General features: G+C 42.5%; 9 protein-coding genes across 9 annotated transcripts; 4 read left to right on the top strand and 5 right to left on the bottom strand.

Moving 5' to 3' along the window:
* Positions 1 to 760: 760 nt before the first annotated feature.
* SS1G_01776 (hypothetical protein) lies at positions 761 to 2928 on the bottom strand (the record flags this gene model as incomplete). The annotated part of the gene is made up of 7 exons (XM_001597532.1): positions 761 to 948; positions 1120 to 1398; positions 1480 to 1697; positions 1767 to 1860; positions 1946 to 2183; positions 2407 to 2502; positions 2695 to 2928. The coding sequence occupies 7 exons, from the start codon at positions 2926 to 2928 to the stop codon at positions 761 to 763; spliced, it is 1347 nt and encodes a 448-aa protein (XP_001597582.1).
* A 1100-nt stretch (positions 2929 to 4028) lies between these two features.
* SS1G_01775 (hypothetical protein) lies at positions 4029 to 4235 on the bottom strand (the record flags this gene model as incomplete). The annotated part of the gene is made up of 1 exon (XM_001597531.1): positions 4029 to 4235. The coding sequence occupies one exon, from the start codon at positions 4233 to 4235 to the stop codon at positions 4029 to 4031; it is 207 nt and encodes a 68-aa protein (XP_001597581.1).
* A 2630-nt stretch (positions 4236 to 6865) lies between these two features.
* On the top strand, positions 6866 to 7157 carry SS1G_01774 (predicted protein; the record flags this gene model as incomplete). Its single annotated transcript, XM_001597530.1, has 2 exons — positions 6866 to 6913; positions 7035 to 7157. The coding sequence occupies 2 exons, from the start codon at positions 6866 to 6868 to the stop codon at positions 7155 to 7157; spliced, it is 171 nt and encodes a 56-aa protein (XP_001597580.1).
* Positions 7158 to 8225: 1068 nt separating this feature from the next.
* Positions 8226 to 9673, top strand: SS1G_01773 (predicted protein; the record flags this gene model as incomplete). Its single annotated transcript, XM_001597529.1, has 3 exons — positions 8226 to 8378; positions 9330 to 9417; positions 9537 to 9673. The coding sequence occupies 3 exons, from the start codon at positions 8226 to 8228 to the stop codon at positions 9671 to 9673; spliced, it is 378 nt and encodes a 125-aa protein (XP_001597579.1).
* A 2059-nt stretch (positions 9674 to 11732) lies between these two features.
* SS1G_01772 (hypothetical protein) lies at positions 11733 to 13964 on the top strand (the record flags this gene model as incomplete). The annotated part of the gene is made up of 4 exons (XM_001597528.1): positions 11733 to 11891; positions 11962 to 12019; positions 12121 to 12827; positions 13008 to 13964. The coding sequence occupies 4 exons, from the start codon at positions 11733 to 11735 to the stop codon at positions 13962 to 13964; spliced, it is 1881 nt and encodes a 626-aa protein (XP_001597578.1).
* A 306-nt stretch (positions 13965 to 14270) lies between these two features.
* Positions 14271 to 14378, bottom strand: SS1G_01771 (predicted protein; the record flags this gene model as incomplete). The annotated part of the gene is made up of 1 exon (XM_001597527.1): positions 14271 to 14378. One exon carries the CDS (start codon positions 14376 to 14378, stop codon positions 14271 to 14273), a length of 108 nt encoding a protein of 35 aa, XP_001597577.1.
* Positions 14379 to 15770: 1392 nt separating this feature from the next.
* Positions 15771 to 20144, bottom strand: SS1G_01770 (hypothetical protein; the record flags this gene model as incomplete). The annotated part of the gene is made up of 2 exons (XM_001597526.1): positions 15771 to 19549; positions 19607 to 20144. 2 exons carry the CDS (start codon positions 20142 to 20144, stop codon positions 15771 to 15773), a joined length of 4317 nt encoding a protein of 1438 aa, XP_001597576.1.
* Positions 20145 to 21235: 1091 nt separating this feature from the next.
* SS1G_01769 (hypothetical protein) lies at positions 21236 to 22264 on the bottom strand (the record flags this gene model as incomplete). The annotated part of the gene is made up of 1 exon (XM_001597525.1): positions 21236 to 22264. The coding sequence occupies one exon, from the start codon at positions 22262 to 22264 to the stop codon at positions 21236 to 21238; it is 1029 nt and encodes a 342-aa protein (XP_001597575.1).
* Positions 22265 to 22879: 615 nt separating this feature from the next.
* SS1G_01768 (hypothetical protein) lies at positions 22880 to 23657 on the top strand (the record flags this gene model as incomplete). The annotated part of the gene is made up of 3 exons (XM_001597524.1): positions 22880 to 22901; positions 22977 to 23035; positions 23097 to 23657. 3 exons carry the CDS (start codon positions 22880 to 22882, stop codon positions 23655 to 23657), a joined length of 642 nt encoding a protein of 213 aa, XP_001597574.1.
* Positions 23658 to 23877: the final 220 nt, after the last annotated feature.

Here is a 23877-nt window from a genome sequence, read left to right as displayed (position 1 = left end):
ATTGTCATTACTTCAAGTCCCTGCTTGACGCCTAGTTATAAACCACGGTCGAGAGCCTAGAGCACTTCCACGTGATCTAGACGGCAAACCTCGTAACATAGAGTTTTCAAAATTGTATATCAATAATCGATTACAATTCAGAATATAAAAACTGACTTTCGAGAAGTAGAATTAATATCATTTGATTCTCAAGTTGTATTTTCAAAATTAGATATTCGAATTCGTATATCTATCTGTTACGAGGTTTGCCGTCTAGATCACGTGGAAGTGCTCTAGGCTCTCGAGGTGGTTTATAACTAGGCGTCAAGCAGGGACTTAAAGTAATGACAATAATGCAATTCATAACTAATAGTAGAGTATACTAAATGATTGATCTTGAACACGAAGCTCTATACAAAGGGAATCCATCTTGATTATATAGACCTTCGTACCTCCTTAAAAAAAACCGATGGCTATGAGCCCGACAAATCGATCACCGCAAAGCCGATCTCGATTTGTCGGTTTCTTGATCATGTGATTAAGAACGTGACCTATGTTACTGTCCGACGTAACACTAAATAGATTTCTTCCCTTTTTCGCTTTTTTAAACTTTAAGTTTTAATTAAGCTTTAATTAAGCTGTAAATATCAAGTTATCAAGTTACAAAACTTCAATAACTATTTTTCCCATCCCAAGAATACCCTATTCACCTCATCTCATCTCACCTCACCTTATACATCTCTATCCATCCATCCATCCATCCATCTATAAAAACTCCCACTCACAAAGAACAAACCCCACTCCCAACCAAATACGACTTTGGATAAAAGATCCTCGGCACACCCCCCGCCATACTAACCGCCAAATTCCCACTACCATTCGTCGTAGACGTCGTGCACGTAAGGACTTCCACCACTTGCAGATTAGACGTGAATCCCGTTTGTGAACTTGTTAGTGTTAAGGTGTAACCTGTGGGTGGGATTTGTTAGCGATTATTTCCGTGGAAGATCTTTTCTTTCCCCAATCCCAAAGACATTTCCTCGAGAATTTTTGAGGAAAATATTCAAGTGGGTTGAAAGTTAAAATTTAAGATTTAGGAAATATAAGCAAAAAAAAAATAAAAATAAAAAATAAACTCACTACTCCCCGAAGCACCCTTATTACTAAAAACAGCAATAATCTGCTTTCCGGTAAAACCCTTCCTCATCACAATCGTCGTACCATCACTATAAACCGGATATGCTTTATAAGTAAGATAGGTCGGATCCACGTAAATAGCCTGATTACGAATTTGATTCACCGAAGCAATAAAGCGGTAATATGTTGCAGATTGCGAGTAGGAGTTTGAGTTGGACCAGAGGGCTTCGCGGTTGTTGGGGACGGAGGAACCGGTTAGGTGTTGTTCTTGGCCTTGGTAGACTGGGGTTTGGGAGGAGGGTTAGTTGGATTTTGGGATGTTGGGGGAGGGGGAAGGAATGGGGAAGGGAGAGGGGGAGTTACCGATGGGAATGCCATCTGAGAGAATGGTAAATGCGATGGCATTTTTAGTGAGTGAGGCATCGGATGTATAAGAGGGGAAACGAGCCACGTCGTGATTTTCTAGGAAGGATCCAAGGAGAGTGGTATCTGAACAGCTGGATTTCATCGTGTTGATTCCATTTACGAGGTTGGAGATACTTCCGCTTGTGGATTGGAAGGCTTGTGTTATCCAGTAGTATCTACTTAATTTAGTTTTACGATCGGGAAGAGTTTTGCGGGGTTGCTTAGTGATGAGAAACAGGACTTACGCGGGATAGTTGAGAACTCCGTTCATGTAATTCTGGTATGGACATACGTAGGCTGGATCACCATTGAAAATTTCTCCAACGACGTATACACCAGCTATGTAATACATTGTTAGCCTCTTTGTTCTATCTCCATGTCCCCATTACCGAGCACAAAAAAAATCTTGAAAAAAACCACATACCCGAATTCTGAAAACTAGGAAAGAAAGCCTTCCCAGTTTGTTGCGCACTATCAACTCTCAACCCATCAATCGAATAATTAGCCACGAGTTGTGAAATCCACGAATTCCACTCCGTGTAAACATCTGAATCTTCGGTTCTAAGATCGGGTAATGAGACGATATTGTCACCTTCCCAACAATCTACCACGCTTGTTGCATTGTTATAATCTATTAGGCAGAAAGGATGGTAGTAGGATTTCTATTCGTGTGGATTAGTCATGTATGTCATGTTTATTGGTGAGGAAGAACACCCACGGAATTGAAGGGTGTGTAGATACTATAGTCTACGCATGTTCCGCAGCCGAGATATCCCATGTGGTTGGTGACGACGTCGACCATTAGGTACATGCCTCTAGCATGGAGCTGTGCAGAATAAGGTTAGTGCTGACTACGTCTTTTGGTTGTAGACTTGGATTACTTACTGCAGCTGATAGTGCTTTAAGATCGGCTGGTGTACCGAAATTGGAATTAACCTGGTAAATATTCTGTGCCCAATATCCATGATAACTAGAACCATCCTATAATTTCACATCAGTTCAGACACTCGTAGATAGTCTATCCGAAAATATAGAACCCTTCTCTCCAAAGAGGAAAACGAAAAAGACTTGCATACCACACTATCCCCAACAATATTCTGCACAATCGGAGAAATCCAAATCTACTCATCATCAGCACAAAACCCATCATCCAATCCACATCTCCAAACTCACAGCCGTGAAACCCATATTCTGAATATAATCCAAATGTTTGATAATACCCTGCCACGAACCACCACAATATTCATTCACGTTACAAGAAGCAGTAGTAGAGCCATCGGTACGTGCAAAACGATCTGTGATGACTTGATAGATAGATTGTGATCTCCAACCTGCTGCTGAGAGAGCCGCGACACTAGTCGCCAGGTACGTGACGGGTATGAGACGGAGAAGACTGCTTGGCTTCATTTTGAATCGAGTTCCGTGAGGGATACAATATGAAGTAAAAGACACCGGAAGAGGGCGAGGGGATTGAGATCAATGAAGGAAAGAACTTCTCCTGATTCGAAGGTGATAGTTCAGATCAGCCCTTGACTCAAACAGTGAACAATAAGGAAGTAGAATCAGTCATCTTGGGATGGATAGAATACTTATATAAGAGCGAATGCATAGAAGCATGGAGTGCACATGTTCGGTACCGAGGTTGCGCTAATTAAAAGAGAGGTTTTGGGTTTTATTTGAATCCTTTAAGATTATCCTTTAGTTGCCATAAGCTCCCGCTCCCGTGTAACCCATGCATAGTTTAGATCTTACACACTTCCGACATAATAGGAAATACATTTGAAAAGATTTTGAATATTTTAAAAAGGGATATTATTCTGATATTGAATCTTTATCGTTCAAATCTAACAATTTTCTAATAAGATATATAGTTGTTTTATGTTGATTTCTTGAAAAGTATATACTTTTCACAAGTATTCGTTTAGTTGGTTTTATAGCTCTTTATCAATCGATTTGCTATTCTAGTACTATGAGCTGATTTGTAACAATTAATAGGGATAATGCCGAGAGGGATAAAGCCTGGACCATTCCAAAATCAATTTAGATACGAAATAAAGTTCAATTAAGATGAAAACCATCAGATTTACCATTAAAAAAATTACCCAAACCGAACGAAGGTATTGATCTTCCTTTTTCTCGCTAAAACTTGATGTTCAATTATTTAATTCTTGTACTCTGTATGTATTTCCAACACTTACTTCCCTTCATCCAGTGTTTATGGAATATGAGGTATAAAATGTGTATGCATACTAAAGGTTAATTGAAGACTTCTTCAAATACACAATAAATGTTCCGATATTCGGTCCTTTCCTCTTCACTATACAACCTCAATCGTACATCGTTCACGGAGTAAGTTACAATCGTAGTTAATCCGTCTAAACTTCAACATCCCGCTACCCCAAAAGTAACATCAAAGTACCCCACAATGGCGGGGTAATAGCGAAATGAATGAACACCGAGGATGTGTATTTCCGCACCTTCCCGAACCGGTAATTTACGCCGCATCTTCAACTTTTTGACGGAAAAACGTTCGATGAAGTTGTTGAAGGTTCATTAAAGATTTCATTAAACTGATTAAAGTCATAAGGATTCAAACTTGGGTCCTTGAAACGGACCGAATAAAGTTTGTCGATCTTCTTCAGACACCTGCAGAATGCACATGCCGCAGTACGGTACCTGAATGTGAACCACCACGTGCCAGGGAATGAATGCATTGAAGGATTTTCCGTTTAACCGCTGACCCGACTATGTTCCATCGGTGCCGAAATAACTACGGAGTAGATTGATCTTCAATCGTAGGACGGATGTTGGAAAGTACTCTTACCGTAGGGCAGCAATCAGCTTGATTTTCATTACCATGTCAAATGCAAAAGCCATGACAATTCGCATCGACAATCCTTTCAATTCCCATGTTGAAGGTTATTTCCAATAGATAATATCCATAAATATTCTTATGTAGTAAAAAAAAGGAAAAAGTAAAGCCGATAGTATTGTATACAAACCCAAGCAAACAATTTTATAAATTGTGACTTCACACATGTTTCTAAACGCAAATGCAAAAAAGAGGTCCAGAATCACTTCATCTTGAACAAGTAATCACCAGAACAAAACGAGAATGAAAGACAATAGAATCTTGACATAAATGTATCGTTTGTAGGGAGTAGGGAAGACTGTCTTCCAGGTACATACCGTAACATGTTTCGGCCGAACCATTGTCAAATCGGTTAAGGCATCAGATAGGATGATGGCCTGACCGCAGGATCCAAGGATGCTTAACTCCTACTCCCGAGCCCGTCAAAGCTTATTTATACCCACTACCCAGAGTATCAAATTTGATGGAATGCCTGATGTTCGCATTAAAGCCTGCAAGGTACTGGGAATTTTTGCCAAAGCACGAGCTCTGGATCATTCCTTCAGCAGTACCCCGTTCCCTTTGTAGTTGCTGGATGTAAGATGGTATTTTCATCGGATGCCTCGATTTGGATGAGATCCATATTACCTGAGTCCAATCTTAGATAAGGGAGTAAGGTTAAGTTATGCGGAAAACTAACCTTCCGAGCCGGAGGGGAAAAAAAGAAAGCCTTAAAGCTTCTCTCAGAAGAAAAATCCGAGTGAATGTACTCTTCATGCTACTTAGCATATGAACTAAGGTAATCCTTTCGGTTCCTTCAATCTTATTACAAAGATGATCTAATATGACGTATATTTTTGTAATAGATTCGAATCAATTACCTTTGAAGTTTTTTTCCATTTCTCTTTTGAATAATTATATATTCTTCATGCCACTGAGCATATAAAATAGGTCAATACCTACTTTTGGCTACCTCCATCGCAAATTCAAACCAGCCATCCCTCCAAATCTTCACCACTCATATCCTAAATAACTAGATATCCTTAATTATGCCACTAGACATATAAAACAAAGTTAATCCTCCCAATCCCTCCGATTTCACCAGAGACCGGCTATACGGATTTACAAACCTACCCAGCTCCCTCCATCATAAACTCAAACCAAACAGTCCCTCCAACGCTCCACCACTCATAATCTAAATAACCAGGTATCCTTCATGCTACTTAGCATTTTAATTCCCCCAATTTCACCACAAAGACTGTATGAAATTACCTACTTTACCAACCTACCAACACCTACCATAAACAAACCCAACACATTCAAACCCTCAAAATCCATCACTTACCCTAAGTCTTTCCTCCTCCTCTTCCCAATATCTATAACTCACACCCCTCTCATCCACCCACCAAAGCCGATCATTAACCTACTCAAGCGCAACAAACATATACTCACAAATTCCATCCCATTCCATCCCATCTCATCCATCCACCTCATCATACACCTCATCATCCATCCACTTCTAATCAAAATCAAAACCCAACCAAAAAAAAAAAAAAAGAAAAAAAAAAAAAGTGTAATCAATTACTTGCATATTCCTATCCCCATGCCTATCTCATCATCCACCAGCAAGATGATATTTTGGTCTTTTTTTTTATACATTGTATGTAATCTTTGCATACCTCCCATACCTCCCATACCTTCCACCCAAAAATAAAGAAGCAGACGACGACGACGATGATGATAATATTGCAAACCTCTCATCTCTCTATTCACCTGGTTTTTATGCCCGCGCCCCTCCTCCTCCTCCTCATAATCATCATACATTCTATATACAATTATCCCTTATTTTCTTCTATTTCGTTTTGTTGCAAAACTCACTACCCACTTCTCCCCGAATGATCTCGAAAAGGCGATATTGTTGCGTGACTCTCCATCCACTAGATGTTTTTCCCCTGCTTTCTTGGAAGATCTTACAGCGTCATGCTTTCGGTGAATGGTGGGTGGGTGGGTGGGTGGGTTATCGATATTTTTGTTGCGTATCTCCTTATTCACCATACATCATACATCATATATCGTTATTCCTTCCAGAAATCAATACCCAGGTATTCCAGGTCAGGTTCCATTGCGTATGCGAATATTCACCCTGAAATGACATAACATACCAAATTCCCTCTTCCCCCAAAAAACTCAATATATTGCACATCTCCTCATTCACCAGAAACTTTTCCGTGAAACCATCCCTTCCAGATAAAGAGGATATATGAATAAACACGGTAGATAGCACTGTATAATTCATTCCCTGAATCACCAAATTCATCAAAATTCTACTCTGTTCCTTATACATATACAAGCCATATTGCATATCTCACCATTCACCAACCGCGAAGATATTTTACTGCGGGAATATCTATAAAATGAATGTCGGGGTGAAGAGTAAACGCCGATTCGATTCATGTCATGTCATGTAATGCTCGGTAGGACTACCTGCGTACCATGACTCTCGTGGTATTTCGTGGGATCCTTGAACTTGCGCAGTTAAATGTCATGATGGGATAGCGCGATTGTTGGCAAATTGTGAAAAAAGAAGGAAAAAAAACCATCTTGTGTTTGGCAGTTTGAGGATAAGGACAGAAAAGTGCTCATGGCTTCATATGTCACCTAGTCCGTTTTCCCACTCTTACAACTTCAACGGACAAGATCGAATTTGGCAAAGAAATCGTCCAACTGCTATATTTTGGCTGGTCGAGAATGTGGCGCTCGAGCAAGATGGCTGTCAACACCCTGAGGCAGGTAGATATATCAACTCCAAAAAAATCTCCAGAATAAAGCCTCACAATCAACACAAGGCTTACATTTCCAGAGCAATCATAGACAAGCTAATCCATGCCACATTCACAATTCATAAACGCGAGACATCCATTGACGAATCAAAGCATGCTCTATCTCGCTTGACAACTGAATATATTTTCAAGCAGGAGCTTGGGGCGCCCAGCCTGTATATGCAAGGATAATCCAAGAATAATTGTTTTGAACACTAAAGAGGTTCGTTCAAAGGGGGAGAGATACCTTAAATGATGGAAAAGAAGCTCCCGACTACCCTATAAACATTCTGGTTAAACACGAGATGCTTGAATAATACAAAATGGAGCTTGTGGATAGTGCTCTGTTTGTAGTGGTCTTCGACAACGTTGGATAACGGATATACACGAATTTTAGATGCGCGCAAAAATCAATGTATCGCGAACCTTTTTGGGAAGTTTCCATACGCAAGCACAACTTTGGAGAGATGATGTGATACTTCCGGTTCTTCCAACTAGGTAGTTCAGCATCTATCCCGATTCCACAGTCACTTTCTTGTGTTTCAAATTCTTTCGAATGTGGTACACGGATTTGGGTATGTTTGTGATGAGATTTGTGCGATAATCGCCATCCATTCTATGGACTTGCCACCTGGGAAGTCTTCAGGTATTGACGGAAATTGATGGTTTGAGAAAGTTGATGCTGCATTCAGAATAAAAAAGTAAACAAGGCGATAATAGAACATTGAATTAACAATCAAAACACAAGCCCATGATGATTTCTGCTCTTCTAGAATCAAAACACTTGATTCGAATCCAAATGTAAGATTAACTCCAACCAAATCCTCAAATCCTGAAGCTTGTCAGAAGTAACGCAACACTCGATTGCTCAATCTCTCGAACCGCCGATGAATGGTTGTGAATGATAAAATAGAAGGTATCAGCGGCACCTGCAATTACGGACTTTCCGGTGCATCGATGATCAGGTAGCAAAAGAACAGAAACCAATGTTGTCAAAGGTGATACACATGCAAATATCCTCGAGATGATATGTAATGTACAATATTGAGTGGACTGGTAGAGAAAAGGTCGGAGGAATCGAGGTGATGGTGAGACTAAGACTACCACGACTGACTCGTAAGCGTGCATCTAGCACATGGAAGGTTAAAATGTTCGAGCTCCGAGCCGTTACTGTTCATTGGCTTATAGTGAGTAAACATTGATCAGAATCGAAGTCAATCGGTACTGCAAAAGATGATGCTCAAATAATAAAGTATGGAGTATATCTTGAGTTAAAGGAGGTATGGTGACGTGATTGCTGGTTGTGATAATCGTTTGTTGTGGTAATTGCGAGTGACAGGACACAGGCTTCTCAGAATTTAGTTCCAACGTCCATTGGTCGGTTAAAGAATTGATTCTATTCTTATCACAAATAAAGGAATCCCCAAATTGTTTCCATTCGAAGCTATGAAGTTTCAGGAGGGCAAAGGCAAAAGCAAAAGCAAAATCTCACTGTCAAACCCCATATGAGCCAAAAAATATTCATCAAATCATAATCTCCGGGGAAGGCAGTGCAAACCCGAACCGATGGTAACTCTGAAAGGAAGGACAAATCAGGAATCTCGTCAGGGGGTCTAAATATCATGTAGGTATTTCCATTTTCATCAAATTTCGTGTCCAACTGTCACATAAGGAAGAATAGATACGGGAGCCTTCCCCTCCAAATATGTGTGGAACGGCGGCTATCGCGTCAAGGTCATTTTGGCTTTCTGTGTTCTTGCTCTGATCAAATGCCCGAGCCGATTTTATGTGCCGTATTCTGCAAACAGGATATGCGAGTATCCGCTTGGTGATATCAGATACATCGAATCCAAGGCTGTAACGAGAGAAATCACGATCACCAGGGAGAAATCTAGAGAGCTTTTATTTTCCAACCGCAGTACAAATATTTTTGGGAGAGATATCATTTCATGGCGACATACCAAAATTCCTGGATAAAATTGGGGTAAACCAAGTCATGAAGTGGTGGCGGCGGATTATAACGGGATTCCGATGATGATCATTCCGAGTATAGTGGCTCGAGTGTGGTTCTGAAACATATGAGAATGGGATGGAATCTGTGGACCCCCACGATGATGTACTGTTTGTTGAATGGATAGGGGCTTCAACAGATCTCGACAGATGGAATTGGATTGGGCCTTTTTCTTGGTAATATTACCCTTTGCGTTACCGCTTGTTTGAACATTGGTATGTTGTCCTTTCCGACGCTCTGATGATGATTGGACAATCCATATACTGTTGGTGATGGATTCCAGAATTCTTACCTGGGGGAACCGGGAATTCAAAGTGATGATGAAGTTGTACAGGTAGGGACCGCTATGCTTTTGAAAGACGGTGTACAGTTGCAGTTGCACAGCTGATTAATCAACGGCAGCCAAGCATGAGAGAAAGCCGTTGTAACTCATCAGTTCAGCAAGCATTGAATACCGATTGGTTCTGGTAGGATGAAAGGACCGACAGCGGTGGATGATGGGAGAGGTTGACTCGTGGCATCATGGCTTTCACGCAGTGTATCGTGTTTCCCACGGGTTGTACCCTTTTCTCACTGATATTCCACTCTCACAAATATGAAATTCGAGCTCACAAGAGAAAGCTTCCGTCGTCTTGGTGGTACTTTGTATAACTGTGGATCCCTCTTTCGTTTCCGATACTACGAAAAAAAAAAAGATATGGGTCAATTCCAAAGAAGTGGATGAAGTGGAAAAATCATCTGATTGATGCCGGTATGTTGGTTATTCCCATGTAAAAACGATTCCAAGCTTTAATCGGAAAGAATAATCTTCAATAGATATGAGCATTGAATCGGGAAAATAACCTTTGGAGATACTGCACAGTGTACAGTGTAGAATGCAGCGTGGTCGATATATGAGGTTGATTGGTAGCTGGTCAGTGGTCCCTTATGTCTCGGTAGAGGGGAGCCCCTGAAGGCAGTTTGATCAAAAGAAAAAGATACATTGCATTTGAGACAAGGACCCGTAGTTGAAGAAATCAATAAATATATATTTACCTTGACTAGCCCACTCCCCTGGCTAAGAAGACAGGATGGAAGAGGCGGAAAGGACGTGGAAGGAAGCAGCAAGATATTAATAAGTTGTTGCAAGCTGTGCTAAGTTGTGGTGTGGTGATGGTGCTCACCGATAAGTCTCTAGGGCTAGAATACCCGGGGAAATTCATTCTATCGTCCGTCCGTCATTCAGTCTTATTCTTTGGACGAAGTTGACAGGGAGACGGAGTCAGGTTTGAATCTTTCTAGAAGACAAATCTGAATCATTTCGTTTGAAATCGTTCCATTTCGCCAGGCTCTTTGACCCTAAGATAGCTAGTCGATGCAATGCCAACATGAATATCTTCTCACTACTGATGGATACCTTGGTACAGCGACTTATCATGATGGATCTGGTTAGAGGGGGAAGATTAGAAGAAAGTATAATTAATCAGGACCATTTCAGTGGTAAACTAGTGAATAATATAACTTTCATCGGGGGACTGTGATGAGGTAATAGGAAGGAGGGTAGTGCTCGGTGAGTGAGCGAATGAAGGAATAAAATCATTACGCAGTAGCAGGTCTCCGGGAGTCAAACACTCTATATCTATAATATTATATAGGATAGTATTGTTATGGATAGGCTGAATAGGCTAGATACTACAGCCTTCTATCTATTGACCTTATAAGTACTACCCAGGTACCTGATACCATAATAAAATGCAGTGCTTTTCAACACCTATTACTTATCACCACCACCTACCCACCAACCTACTCACATACCTACCTACTACTAGGTCCAATCATCATTTTAGGTAAACGTACTACGTATATTTAGAAATACATAAAATTCAATTAAAACAAATAATTACCCTGCAGCACCGGTAGGTAGTATTCTCTACTGATCAGTAATATGATGTTGATGCTGTACACGCACACGATTTATTGATTTTATTGATTTTATAAATGCTCCGTAAAGTGGTAGGCAGACAGAGTATTGTCGTTATCTTTTATTGCTATTCCCAAGATCCATAACCTTACCGGTACTCCTCTGTGAGATCTTATATTATTAATTTTTGACATTTTTTCAGTTTTTTAATTTTTCCCATTATCGTTTTATCTTCATTGTCCCAAGCTCCATTCAGTTGCAGCCTCTTCTCTTTCTCGTCCCGCTAAAATTCTCAATTCCCTGCCGTCAAATTTCAAACTTGCTGTTTACCACAAAGTTTTTAGCTCCACATCCTCCTTACCCTCTTTTTCCCCTTCTCAACCAAACAATCCTTTCCCGAAGGTTTTGTAATTGACTACCTAAGGTTAAGGCTATTTCTTTAACTTTATTGTTTTCTCCTCTTTCTATCTTGTTGCTCCTTCCTCTCTCTACCTCCTCCTTACCTTCCTATTCGTCTTTTGGAGGTCCCATCGATTACATCAACTACCCCCCCTCCTCCACCACATACCTCTCAATTCGAAATAAAAGGTCATTTTCTAAACCTCGCACACATTCAAAAATTCAAAAAAGATGTCGACAGCTATTCAGACCCAGCAAGGCAACTTAGATCGATATGTTGTCATTCATGTTGCTACCACTTGTGATGAGCATGGTGTGTACGTTACCAAGGATTCTGCTGAGGTGATAGAGCTTGGATGGATTTTACTTGATGCAAAAACCTGTGATGAGGTGAGTTTTCATCTGATTTGCGCTTCGATCTATCCGCGGAATTCAATTTGCTAATCGAGAAAATTTCAAGCTTCATCGAGAGAGTGTTCTGGTTAAGCCCATCAACACTCCAATTACTCCTCTATGCAGTAAGTGCCGAGCGAAATCATCTTATCAAGAGATGGTCCTCAATCGTTTGAGCTACGACAATACCGATCCTTCCGAATATTGACTAACTGAATATCAACAGCGAGCTTGACTACTCTTACATGGGAGCATGTTCGTACTGCAGGTACCTTCCGCGATGCGATCAACCGATTCGATACATTTGCTGCCGAGCACCTCACATCCCAAAACCTCGATTTCTCTTTTGTTACACTTGACTCATGGGATCTTCGAGTCCAGCTTCCCCGCGAAGCTCGTGACAAAGCTGTTGTGTTGCCCCCATATTTACAACATTCTCGAACTTTTGATCTTCGAACAGAGTACCAAAGATGGCAACAGCATCACCCCGAATCTCTGCCATTCGGCCCATCCATGCTTTCCAACATCTGCGCCGCATTGGAAGTTGAACCTGTTCAAGCTAGTGCACCAATTAAACACAATCTTCCATTCCATCTCCAAGCTTTGGCTCCGGCCTCGCCCCGTCGCGCAATGGAGGAAGCGGTTACACTTGCTAGAGTTCTCCGAGGGTTGATTCGCAAGTCACAACCTCCCCACGAGCATCCTGATGTCCTCACCAGACCTATGGATGCCCGTGCTGATGTTAGAGCTTTTCTTTCCGAGCGCAGCAAAGTTCTCCACATGGCAGGACTTCCCCACGATACCACCCAATCCGAGCTTGAAAGCTGGTTCACCCAATTTGGTGGTCGTCCCATTGCTTTCTGGACCCTCAGAACTCCAGATCAACACAAGCCTACTGGTTCTGGGTTCGCAGTATTTTCATCCCATGAAGAGGTCAGCCAAAATTCCCTTACTCATCTTTTCCTATTTTGTATAATGTGCCACGAGTCTCAGATGGTGGTTTCAGCTCCACGTGAATACATTCTTTTACTTTACGAGAATTTACTTTGTCTATCTACTGCTTCACTTATCAAATTTTTTAACATCCGTGGTCACTGTCTAACACCTTTCCAGGCCGCTGAAAGTCTTTGCATGAACGGGCGAGCTCTCAATGAGAAGGCTATCGAGGTTTCACCATCGTCAAGCCGCGTTCTTGACCGTGCTGCAGAAATTCTTACTCCTTTCCCACCTAGCAAAAACAGGCCTCGTCCTGGAGACTGGACTTGCCCGTCATGTGGGTTTTCCAACTTCCAGCGCAGAACCGCTTGTTTCCGATGCTCGTTCCCAGCGATGGGTGGTGGTCCAGCTGCTGAGATGGGCGGTGGATACGGTGGTGGTGGCGGTGGTTATGGTTATGGTCCACCAGCAATGATGCCTCCACCACAACACATGGGTCATCATGGAGGTATGGGAGGCGGCCACGGAGGTGGAAGAATGGGAGGTGGTGGTGGTGTTGTTCCTTTCCGTGCTGGTGATTGGAAGTGTGGATCTGAAGGGTGTGGTTACCACAACTTTGCCAAGAATGTCAGCTGCCTGAGATGTGGCGCGAGCCGTGCAGGTGCCGCCGTCGTTGCCGATTCCGGTTATCCTTCCCCGATGGATGCTGCCAATAACTATAGCATGGGGTCTAACTCCATGGCTGGTACTCCCGGTCCTGGTCCTTTTGCCTCAGCTGCTGGTGGCTTTGGTCCATCCGGTTATGGTGGTCAACACTTTGGTGGCCCTCCCAGCACTTACGCTCTCCCATCCGGTCTTGGTGCACCAACTGGTTCCTATCCATCGTTGAACACTCATTTCGGTCCAGCAACTGGTGCTCACTCCGCCGGTCCTTTCGATAGTCGAGCTGCAGAGGCTGCTTTCCAATCGGCCAGCAATGGTCCAGCATCCGCAGGGCCGTCAAACAACTTCTACGCTAACCAAGGTGAAAGTGATCCATTTGCTTTCCTCTCATCTGGAATCACCAACTTGTCTATGGGTAGTGGTGATGCTCGCCAAAACGGTGCTGCTGCTCCAAGCAAATCTCCAGCGTAAGACGTTCTTGATATTCGCGCTTTCCCTTTTCCATTCATACGTTTCGACTCTCTCTTCTGTGACTACATTTCAGGACGGCTTTGGGGTTCGAATGAAAGATAGACATTTATCGGTCGGGGCATTGTGGACATTTTACAATGGTTTATAAGGTGGATTTAGCGCATGCATGGGTGGTTGGGATGGGTAGTCGGTTGGATTGGTAGCGGTATAAAGAAAACGGCAGGGAAAATTTACACCACGTGGGAAATTGATATGGAACAAAGTTTGGAGGGCGGAGTTCTTTTAATGCGGAAGGCGGAATCTGACTTACGGGTTGCGAAGGGAAAGCGAGCAAATGAAACCGGATGGAATGCGCTTGATGGTGTGTAAAGGGACGAAATCGACTTGAATTGGTTGGATCTTGGCTTGGTGCATAGCGAAGGAGTGCTGCCCTTAATGCGGTTGGGGTGTTTGGATCGGGTCCTCGGTCTTCTCTGTCTAAAATCTGGTCTAATCTTCCTCTCTTCGTACGGGGGTATGGAAACAACGACAAACGCATTTTCGATCAAACAACAAAAAGCATGGCAATGGCGATGGATATTGGCAAGGGGTTTTTCGAGAAGGGATAGGATTTCTGCATGTTGTTCAAGTTAGTTTCTTTATTGCGCCTTCTTGTATTTCCCTTTTCAACTTGTGTGTGCTTGCGGTCAAGTTACCCTTACCTTGCTTTGCTTCTTGGCACTTATATGTCGAATATTTTGATTCTCTTCTCCTCTTTACTTTTTCCTTTATTACTTTCTGGGAGAAGGGAAAAACACATACTAGCATTAAGCACTTGTCGTTTATCTATTGATACGATGATTGGTTAGTTTGGAATGGGGTGTAGGCGGATATTTAGGACATTGGAGGCTGGGTTGCTAGAAGGTTTGATGATTTGATTGATGGCTGGGCTGGGGAATACTTGGGTCTGGATAGGGGTGGACGGATGGGAGGATGGAGGTTACTGGTTGGGGATGGTGTGATGAGGATGGTTAGGGGGTGGGATGGCTGTGCTTTGTTGTTTTTATTTCCTTTCAATGTAGCAAGTTTTTTTTCTCTCACGTCTTTTCCTATTTTGTGTTCATGTGTTGCGGTGGATGCAATGAGATTTAGGTGGTGGTGAGGAGTAGAGCGGCATGGAGTATGCAATTGGTGGCTGGATGACTGGGTAAGATCAGTAGTATAGTAGATAAGCTGGATGCAGATAACTCTTTTCTTCTTCACCAACTTAAATGAATATACAAGGTTGAAGTTGACTTTCTAGTCTGTGGCAGTGATTTTATTTTGATGTTGATATCGATAACAATCGTAAGATCTTACCAATGACTTGAAAGTATCTTATCTTTTTTGGGGGGAGGGTGTTCTTAGGTGTTTATTGATACAAGAGGATATGAATATAGATAGATATAACTCTAGGATTTGATTTTTCAATTGAACATTGGTATTTTTGATAATATCTCGAAGACCTCGTCTTGTTTTGTTTTGGTTTTCTATACTTTTTTGTTTGCTTTTGACTCGATTTTGATAAGATTTCCATTTGTTTTAATTTTTTTTTTCTCTTAAAAAAAGGAAACTAACTTTATATATTGCTGGTTTATTAGACTACAAAGTTCTAGATATTGATGTCATTATTATATCATAGTTGGGGAATTTAATGTCATGTTTAGTTGATACTTGATACTGTTACAAGATACTTATCAGACAAAAGAGTATACTCTCTTTTTGTGGTTGCCTAAAAGCATTTCATTCTGAAATTCTTGAATCCCGTATGCATCCAATCGACCCAATCTACGACCAGAGCTGTTGTCTTTCCTGAAATCCAGGATCTTCGAATTCGTTATTTTCAAATTCATCTTCATCTTCGTCTTCCCAATCATCATCATCATCCTCACTCTCTTCACCCCCATCATCCTCACTACTCTCCTCCCTCCCCAAAACCAAGCTCTCCAACCTCGCCATATTCATCCCCGTCCCCTCCCACGTATCCTCCATCTCCACCTCCTCCCCCTCCCCATCACTCATATACAATTCCTCACTACACGGACTCAAATTCTCCCCCGTCAACGGATCCACATACCCCCACAAAAACATCATAATAACATGTTCCTTCAAGCCCAATTCCCTCCTCGTCGCCTCACGCATCACTAGCTCATCAATTCGCATTAAATGCATTGATCCCTTTCCCCAGCCTTCCAGATGCGCACGTCCTATTTCCTCCGCTGGCACTCCAAACATTCCCTCCTGCAGATCTTCAGGTTGTATAAATGGATTATAGCTATACCGCACACTGTACGCATATAATTCATACAGATCCCTAAACCCCGTGCGCGTTAACAGACGCCAAAGAGGTGAAAGACCCCGTTGTCCTAGCATTAATTTGCGCAACATGTCGGAACCGGGTCCGTCGGTCGGATCATTAAATCGCATGTCGAGTTTGACGATAAAGTGTTGAATGTTGTAGAGATCTTGATCGGTGAAGAATTCGCGATTATGTATTAAACGGACGCGGTCGAGTGTGGTGGAGATATCCATTAGGAACCAGACTTTTTTGAGGGATTTGTTGGTGCCTGGGGGACAGCGTAGATGTTGTCGGGCGAGTGCGGCGAGGATGTCCCGTACGACGCGCACGCGGTGGAGAACCATTTGATGGTATTTGAGGGCGGGGACGCGACGGATTTGGCCGGAGTTGTTGAGATGGCCCAGTGGATCTGGGATGCTGAGTTCGCGGTAGAGGAAGAAGGGGTACGTTTTATAGCTGAATGGTGCTTGGTATTTGACAATGGTTTTGATAGAGTGTGCCATCCAGCCCGAGAGAATTTCATTGAAGCGTCGACTTAGACAGTACAGGGCGAGAAGCTGTTTGGGAGAGAGATGACGCATGAGGTCGAGTATGATTTCGGGGGTTAGGAGGAGAGATTGGAAGATATTGAAGGGTCCTTCGTTTCTTCTGGATAGATATGGTGCTGGTTTAGGGATTTCTTCGATTTCTTCTTCGAATTTGGAGTTGGAAGGAAGATAGAAGGAAGCTGGTAAGATGATGCCAGTAGCTGCGAGTTCGGGATCCGGAATCGCAGGTTCGTTTTCGAATTGAAGGTTATTGGACTCCTGTGTGGTTTTTTTGACATCGTCTTGAAAGATCGCATTATCATCGTCCATTTCCTCGACATTATCTTGTGGTTCAAGACCTAATTCCTCCGCCAAGCGTGCTGTTTCTGCAGACTCTCCAAATAGAATATCATCAACGTCCATGCCCTCCGGTGGCTCGAGGACTTTGCCTTTTCCTTTACTCTTATATTTCCTCACCAATTCTCTCTCATCCAATTCTCCATCCGATTCCGTAGCTTTACCTTTACCTTTCCACTTTTTGGCTGGTGATTCTCCCTCCAAATCATCATCTGAATCTATTGGTCTTACTTTTCGTTTTCCTTTGCCTTCTGCATTCGGTTCCAACTGATCTCCTTCATTTCCATCGCTAATTGTTCCATCATCCACCCAAGAATCAAAATCCATCGGCTCAAAATTTCCATCATTAACAGAACCCTCTGGTAATTCCTCTCCTCTTTCCTTCGCCGCCTTCCTAGCAAGTATTTCCTTAACCTTTCGTGCCATCATCTCCCTATAAGTCTCTTCCTCCCTCCTCACCTCATCCTTATCAATCCTCGGTCCATGTGTCAATACCTGCTTAACCCATTTCGGTACCCCTCTCAATTTTTCCTCTTCCTCACTATCCTCTCCATTCTCACTTCCTTCACTTTCCTCCTCACTCCCATCATCATCACCCTCATCCCCATTATCATTGATATTTTCTCCCGCATCACACCAAATAAACGACCTATCCTCCGCCATATAATAACCCTTTCCTTCCTTATGAAACGATCCCCTACACTCACACACAAATTCATCACTTACCTCTCTTCTCTTCGCTTTATCCCAATCCGTGATATTTCCCGCTGCATTAAACGCACCCGGGGCAATACTCCAAACGCGATTGCCGCTACCGATGATTGGTGGTGGTTTGTTGGGTGCATTGTTCGGGTTTATCTCATTGCTAGGGAATCGAGGTATGGGTGAGGGTGCCATGCCAATTGGACGTGGGATTGGATTGATATCAGGTGGTGGCGAAAGGACCTCGTCGGAATGAATTGACCAACCATCTGAATCGACTTCGATTTCTTGCTCTTGTTCTTGTTCTTCTTGCTGCCCTTGTTCCCCTCGTTCCTCTTGTTCTTGCTCGTCTTCGTCTTCTCGCTCCTCTTTCTGCCCTTGTTGATCTCGGTCCTCTCGATCATCGTACTGCTGTTCCTCTCGATCTTCATAATCCTGTTCTCCAGCCTGCAATCCAGAACCCGATACCTCCTCTTGCTGTTCATCCTCCTCACCCCCTTCAATCCGATCGGCTGATTCGACACCACTGTCAGCAAAATTATCGAAGTAAGAACCAGAAGGGGATATGTACTCAGAAGGTAGACCATGGTGATGAAACTGCGATGAGCCTCCCATGAGCATCCCACCACCGTTTGGGGAGAAGTGATTTCTATTTGTTGGACGAGATAGATGTTGATTATTGGTGTTGTTGAGTTGAGATTGTCCCTGCTGGTTTTGAACAGCATTGTTTTGTTGGGCAAGTGGAGTATGAAGTGCTGTTGAACCTAAAGGTGCGAATAGTCTTGAAGCTGATTGTGCAGTTGTATTCGAGCTCACCTGAGCGTAGTCCTTTGGATGATCTCCAAATATAGGGTTACTCAGATCGTTATTCGATCGGAGAATGAGGTGAGGAGGTACTGGTGGAAATTCAGATTGTAGGTTGTAACCATTCATCTGAGCACCTGAAGTTGATGCTTGTGGCTGAAATGGATTGCCAGTACGTCTTTGGCCAAATTGATTTGCCCAAGCTTGTCCCTGTCCCATTCCCTGATTTGTAGCCCCATCCTCATTCATAGAATGATGAATAACAGTAGAAGTTGAAGAAACTCGAGAGGATCCAGTTGATTGGGGCTCCGGCTGCATCTGAGCTTTTCTTGCATTGTATTTTGCCGTGACCAGATTGACATGGTCCATAAATGATTCCACATCTGCAGCACTATTGACTGGCAATCCTTGTTCTTTCATGTATTTAACTATGAACTTTTGCTCACTAGGTGTATAATCCGAGAGACTTGCTGGTTTAGGCTGGATGACGTTGGTATTCATCATCTCATTATTGTTCATTGAGTTGGAGGGTTGGAAGAGGTTGTTTGGTTGAAGTGCTTGTTTATTCTTGACGTGAGAGCTTCCTAGCGATTGGGGATTGTTTTGCATTTGATGCATGTCTCCTGGTGTTCCAAAAGAAGAACTGCCAAGTTGATTGCCATGTATCTCATTTTCATTGTTGAACATTGGTTGAAATTGATTGCTCATTGAAAAGCTAATATGAGGTCGAAAGCTATCATTCATCCGGGGAGTTCGTTGGTTGCGCTCATTCTGATTCATTCCACGACCACCAAAATTCTGATTGTTGTTCAACTGCGGATAGCCAGATATTTGTTGCATGTTGCTAGACTCTCTCTTGATATTTGGTGACAGCATAGCTTGAGAAGACAGATGAGTTAGATTATTGTTTTTCTTAAAGTGCTGAGATTGCATACCTGAGTTTTTCAAACCATTATCCATTCCATGTTGAGTGGACATATTCTGGAATCCTGATTGAGGATGATTATTGAATTGAGGATCTGCACTAAATTGTAAAGTTTGAGGAATTCCTTGAGAAATGTTGTTTGTATAACCTCCATGTGCAGAGATTTTTGGATTGAATTTATCTGACTGTGATCCAAAACTGGCATTCATCTGACCGTGAAATTCTGTATTATCTCTGAGTAGATGAAAGGGGGCATCTGGCTGACTATTTCGATAGGGTTGACTGAAAGACTGTACTGGTACACTAGTTGAAGCTCTATTGATGGGGGTGAATTGGTTAGTTGAGTTTGGTCGGGGAGTCGCGTCCGGGTCAGCAACTTGAGATTGAGAAGACGCTTGATCCCCAGAAGATCCTCCATCGTCTTCCATTTTTTGGTCTTGGTTATCATTGCCTGACAGTCCTCCTGATTCTTCATCATTGAAGTCTCGATTCTCAAATTCCATATCACCTGTGCCAAATGATAGACCTAGGCCAGTGCTGAAGTCCATTTTGTATGAATTTTGTGATAGTTCGAACTCCGAGATTGAGAAGGTTTGTACTTAATGAAAATCAATATGCTACAAATTGATTGATGATTGTATTTATGAGACCTAAAGAGAATAGATGGAGAGAGATATGTAGATTTTTGAATACAGTGAGAGATTTCTTAGTTGTTGTGTCTGTTCGGCCTTGGGTTTGTTTATTCTGCAGAGAATATAAATCAAATTTAACATGGAACTTCACCGAGAATGGTATGGAACATTACCACCAATAAGTATAAGAACGAAAAATACTACTGTAACCTCGAACATTTAAAATATCCGTGGTTTTTAATCAGTGAATGAAAAAAGTGAATTCACTGAAGAACCCATGAACCAATAAACAGCCCCCTTTAAAGCTTCATCCCAACTCGCCTATTTATTCTTTTCCCACTCGACCCCGTACAACAGCACCGAGCTCTGATCTATGAAAGGCACTATACTGCATTGCTATTTTACAAAGGCACGCGGATTGAGGGTTTATATGATAAAGTGACTTGAATATCATATCATGATTTATACAACAGATCTTACAACTAACTACATGCTTAGAAATCTTTGAAGGGCTTTCACAACTTCAGTTTCAAGTTTATAAAGAACTTGCTTATAATATCCATATTAAGTATATCCTATAAACCATATCATTCACTATCAGAACAAGGCCTGCCCGCAGCTTCCCCCGCACGTTGAAAGCCTGAGGTCTTCAGTTTTCCCTTTTAGGCAATATAAACTGTATCAAATAGACACTTGCATATTTCTTCACCAAACCTTTCAGCAAAAGCTCAGTAGAAACAGATGCCAGAACTACACCTTAACTCCACCGAATTCAAGGCCACTATAGCAATATAGACTGTATTGCAAGATATCTTGAAGCAAATGTACACATAAGTTTGTGAATTAGATTATTCTATTGATCGGCTTAATCAATGCCATGTCAATGCCCATATGCACCGCTCCTAAAGAATATGCTTGAGAACTGCTCAAAGGCTCAAGATTTAAAAGCACAAACGCCATCGCTAAAAGCACGCCCATTACCAAAAATAAACCAAATGCACCGGGTTTCAAGCAGCCCCTCCACCCGCATTTGATCCCTCACCTCCGCTCTGTTCTCTAACCTTCCTCATTCTCTCCTCGGCCGCCTTTGCCAATATCTCCCTCCTACTCATTCCCTGACTCGAAACTGAGCTTGCGCCCGTACTCTCTGCACCACCCGCATTCCCAACTCCTAGCACAAACTCCCCACCGGTCCATCCTCCATGATCATCTACCTCCTCTCCTCCATAATATTCTTCCTCTCCAACAGCATGACCGCCACTTCTCCAATCATTCCCCTCAACTTCTTTTTCTATCTGTTTACATAGATTCCAAAAGTTTCTATCATGGGGTCCCCATACATTATGCGCCAATTCGTGACACAGAGTTTTGCGAATAGTTTTGTAATCTCTATACCCATCATATGCATCGGTTCGTAATCTCAACTCTATTACCTCCCCTTGATTTCTATTGAGTCCCAACGTGCGAGATGTGCCTTCGTGATTGGAAGTTGTATGTTCAATCGGGTTCATTTCCGTAAGGAGCGGAACTGTGAATTTATGTTTTCGCATAGCTGCCTTGATACCTGCATCATCCTTGAGGCGTTGAAGGAACTGGAGAGATTTTGATGGATTGGGAAGGTACGGGAGAGGTCGGATAGTTTGAAATGTATATTGTGCTTCCTCTTGTTCTTTTTTCCAATCCCTCGTTTTATATGCGGATACTTTCTGCTTCGTGCTTGATCCAGACCCGTTGACAGCACGAGATGCAGCAAGTGCACCTGCGACGACTGAAGATGCTTCGGCGACGGTGCTACCCATCAATGTTATCTTTTTATCGGCTAGGTTTGTTATAGGAAGAGAAGGGTCTTTGAAGGGGACTTTCAAAAGCCCGAGTTTAGAAACCATGAGTTTTTGGTTTGAAGGCGGAATCGAGAGAGTGGCTGCGATGGAATCGGAGAGGTCTGTGATTGTCGCCGTGGAAGGCAGAGAGAATGTGTGAGGTTTACCATGATGTGTGATGGTTATAGAGACTGGATCTTGGAGGTTAGTAGACATGATGACTTCGGTGTCAATAATCTTTAGCTTCCAAAGTTCCTAAGAGTATATAATTATGGTTTTTGTTATGGTTCACAGCACAATATGAAAGAAAGAAAGCAATAGATATACTCGTGAAAGAGTGTAATAGATTGTATTGAAAGTTAAATAATATACATATTGAATAGTAAGTGGAAGTTTCTAGGCAAAAATGCGCTTCGTAATCATCATGTTCCCATTTCAAAATGTTTCGGGCATCGTCTCGCCACAAAGGACTTGAAATTCACGATTACATAATCCACTTCCAACCACCAGCCAAGCTTCCCCCGATCCCGCCGCCAATAAGTGCTAGTAACCATACATTTCCATCCCTGTTAGTACCTGTCTGTACCTTTTCTACAAGGCTAAATCGCGACTCAAATTTAGCACTTAGCTAAGCTTCATAGTTGCGTGTCCTCATATCCTCAATCAAACATCGACTACAATTCGAAGATTCGATGCTCAAACAATTGGAAGATTGAATACAATTGATTTGCTCGTCTTTTCAATTGAGAATTGAATACTTTTCTTTGAATCTTTGAAACAGAGTTGTTTGCGATTGCGCATGTGTAGGGAAACTCCCTTGACTTGCACAACATGAATCTTTTTCGAATCTTGGGTATGTTATTCCTTCCAACACCAAAATGTAACTTCGCACATCTTCAAGTCATGGACTAACATATTGTACTTTTAGGGGATTTCTCCCATCTTCTCTCGATCCTCATCCTCCTCCACAAAATGCACCAAACAAACGTACTTCTCCTCTCCCCCTGCCCCATCCCTCCACTCAAGCATCTAACCTAACCTCCCTCAGTCCTGCGCCGGTATATCCTTCAAATCGCAAGCGCTCTACCTACTCGTATACATCACCCGCTACCTCGATCTCTTCTGGACCTTCACCGATTCCCTCTACAACACCACTTTCAAACTACTCTTCCTCGCCTCCTCGGGCTATACCATCTACTTAATGACCACCTCCTTCAAACCAACCCACGATCCAAATCTTGATACATTCCGCGTACAATATCTCCTTGGAGGTTCCATCGTCTTGGCCCTCATATACCCTTACGCCTATACACCCGCTGAGATCCTATGGGCCTTTAGTATCTGGCTGGAATCCGTAGCTATCCTCCCACAATTATTTTTGTTGCAGCGAACAGGAGAAGCCGAGACTATTACAGCCAACTACCTATTTGCATTAGGAAGTTACCGTGCGCTTTATATACCCAATTGGCTGTGGAGATATTTCCGGGAATCGCACTGGGATGGAATTGCCGTGCTTGCGGGTGTGGTTCAAACGATTCTTTATTCGGATTTCTTCTGGATTTATTATACCAAGGTTATGAAGGGAAAGAGATTTACTTTGCCCGTATAAATACTCTAGGTTGTATGGGAGCTTTATTTTATTAAGGCATGAAGACAAACTGGAACTGGAGGAATTGGTGGGCAGATGAGGAAAAGGGGCCGACCCGACGGAAGAGGGAAAAGGATACTTGCCTGTACGAGGAGTGACTCTTTCTAGAGCCACTGACAAAACAATATATGCTGAGCATTATTTGGCGTTGGGTGGAGATGGACCTAGATTCTGCTTAGGG

This window comes from Sclerotinia sclerotiorum, genomic scaffold (assembly GCF_000146945.2).
Source record: "Sclerotinia sclerotiorum 1980 UF-70 scaffold_2 genomic scaffold, whole genome shotgun sequence".
Lineage (NCBI taxonomy): Eukaryota > Fungi > Ascomycota > Leotiomycetes > Helotiales > Sclerotiniaceae > Sclerotinia > Sclerotinia sclerotiorum.
This window is presented reverse-complemented; position numbering and strand designations above follow the sequence as displayed.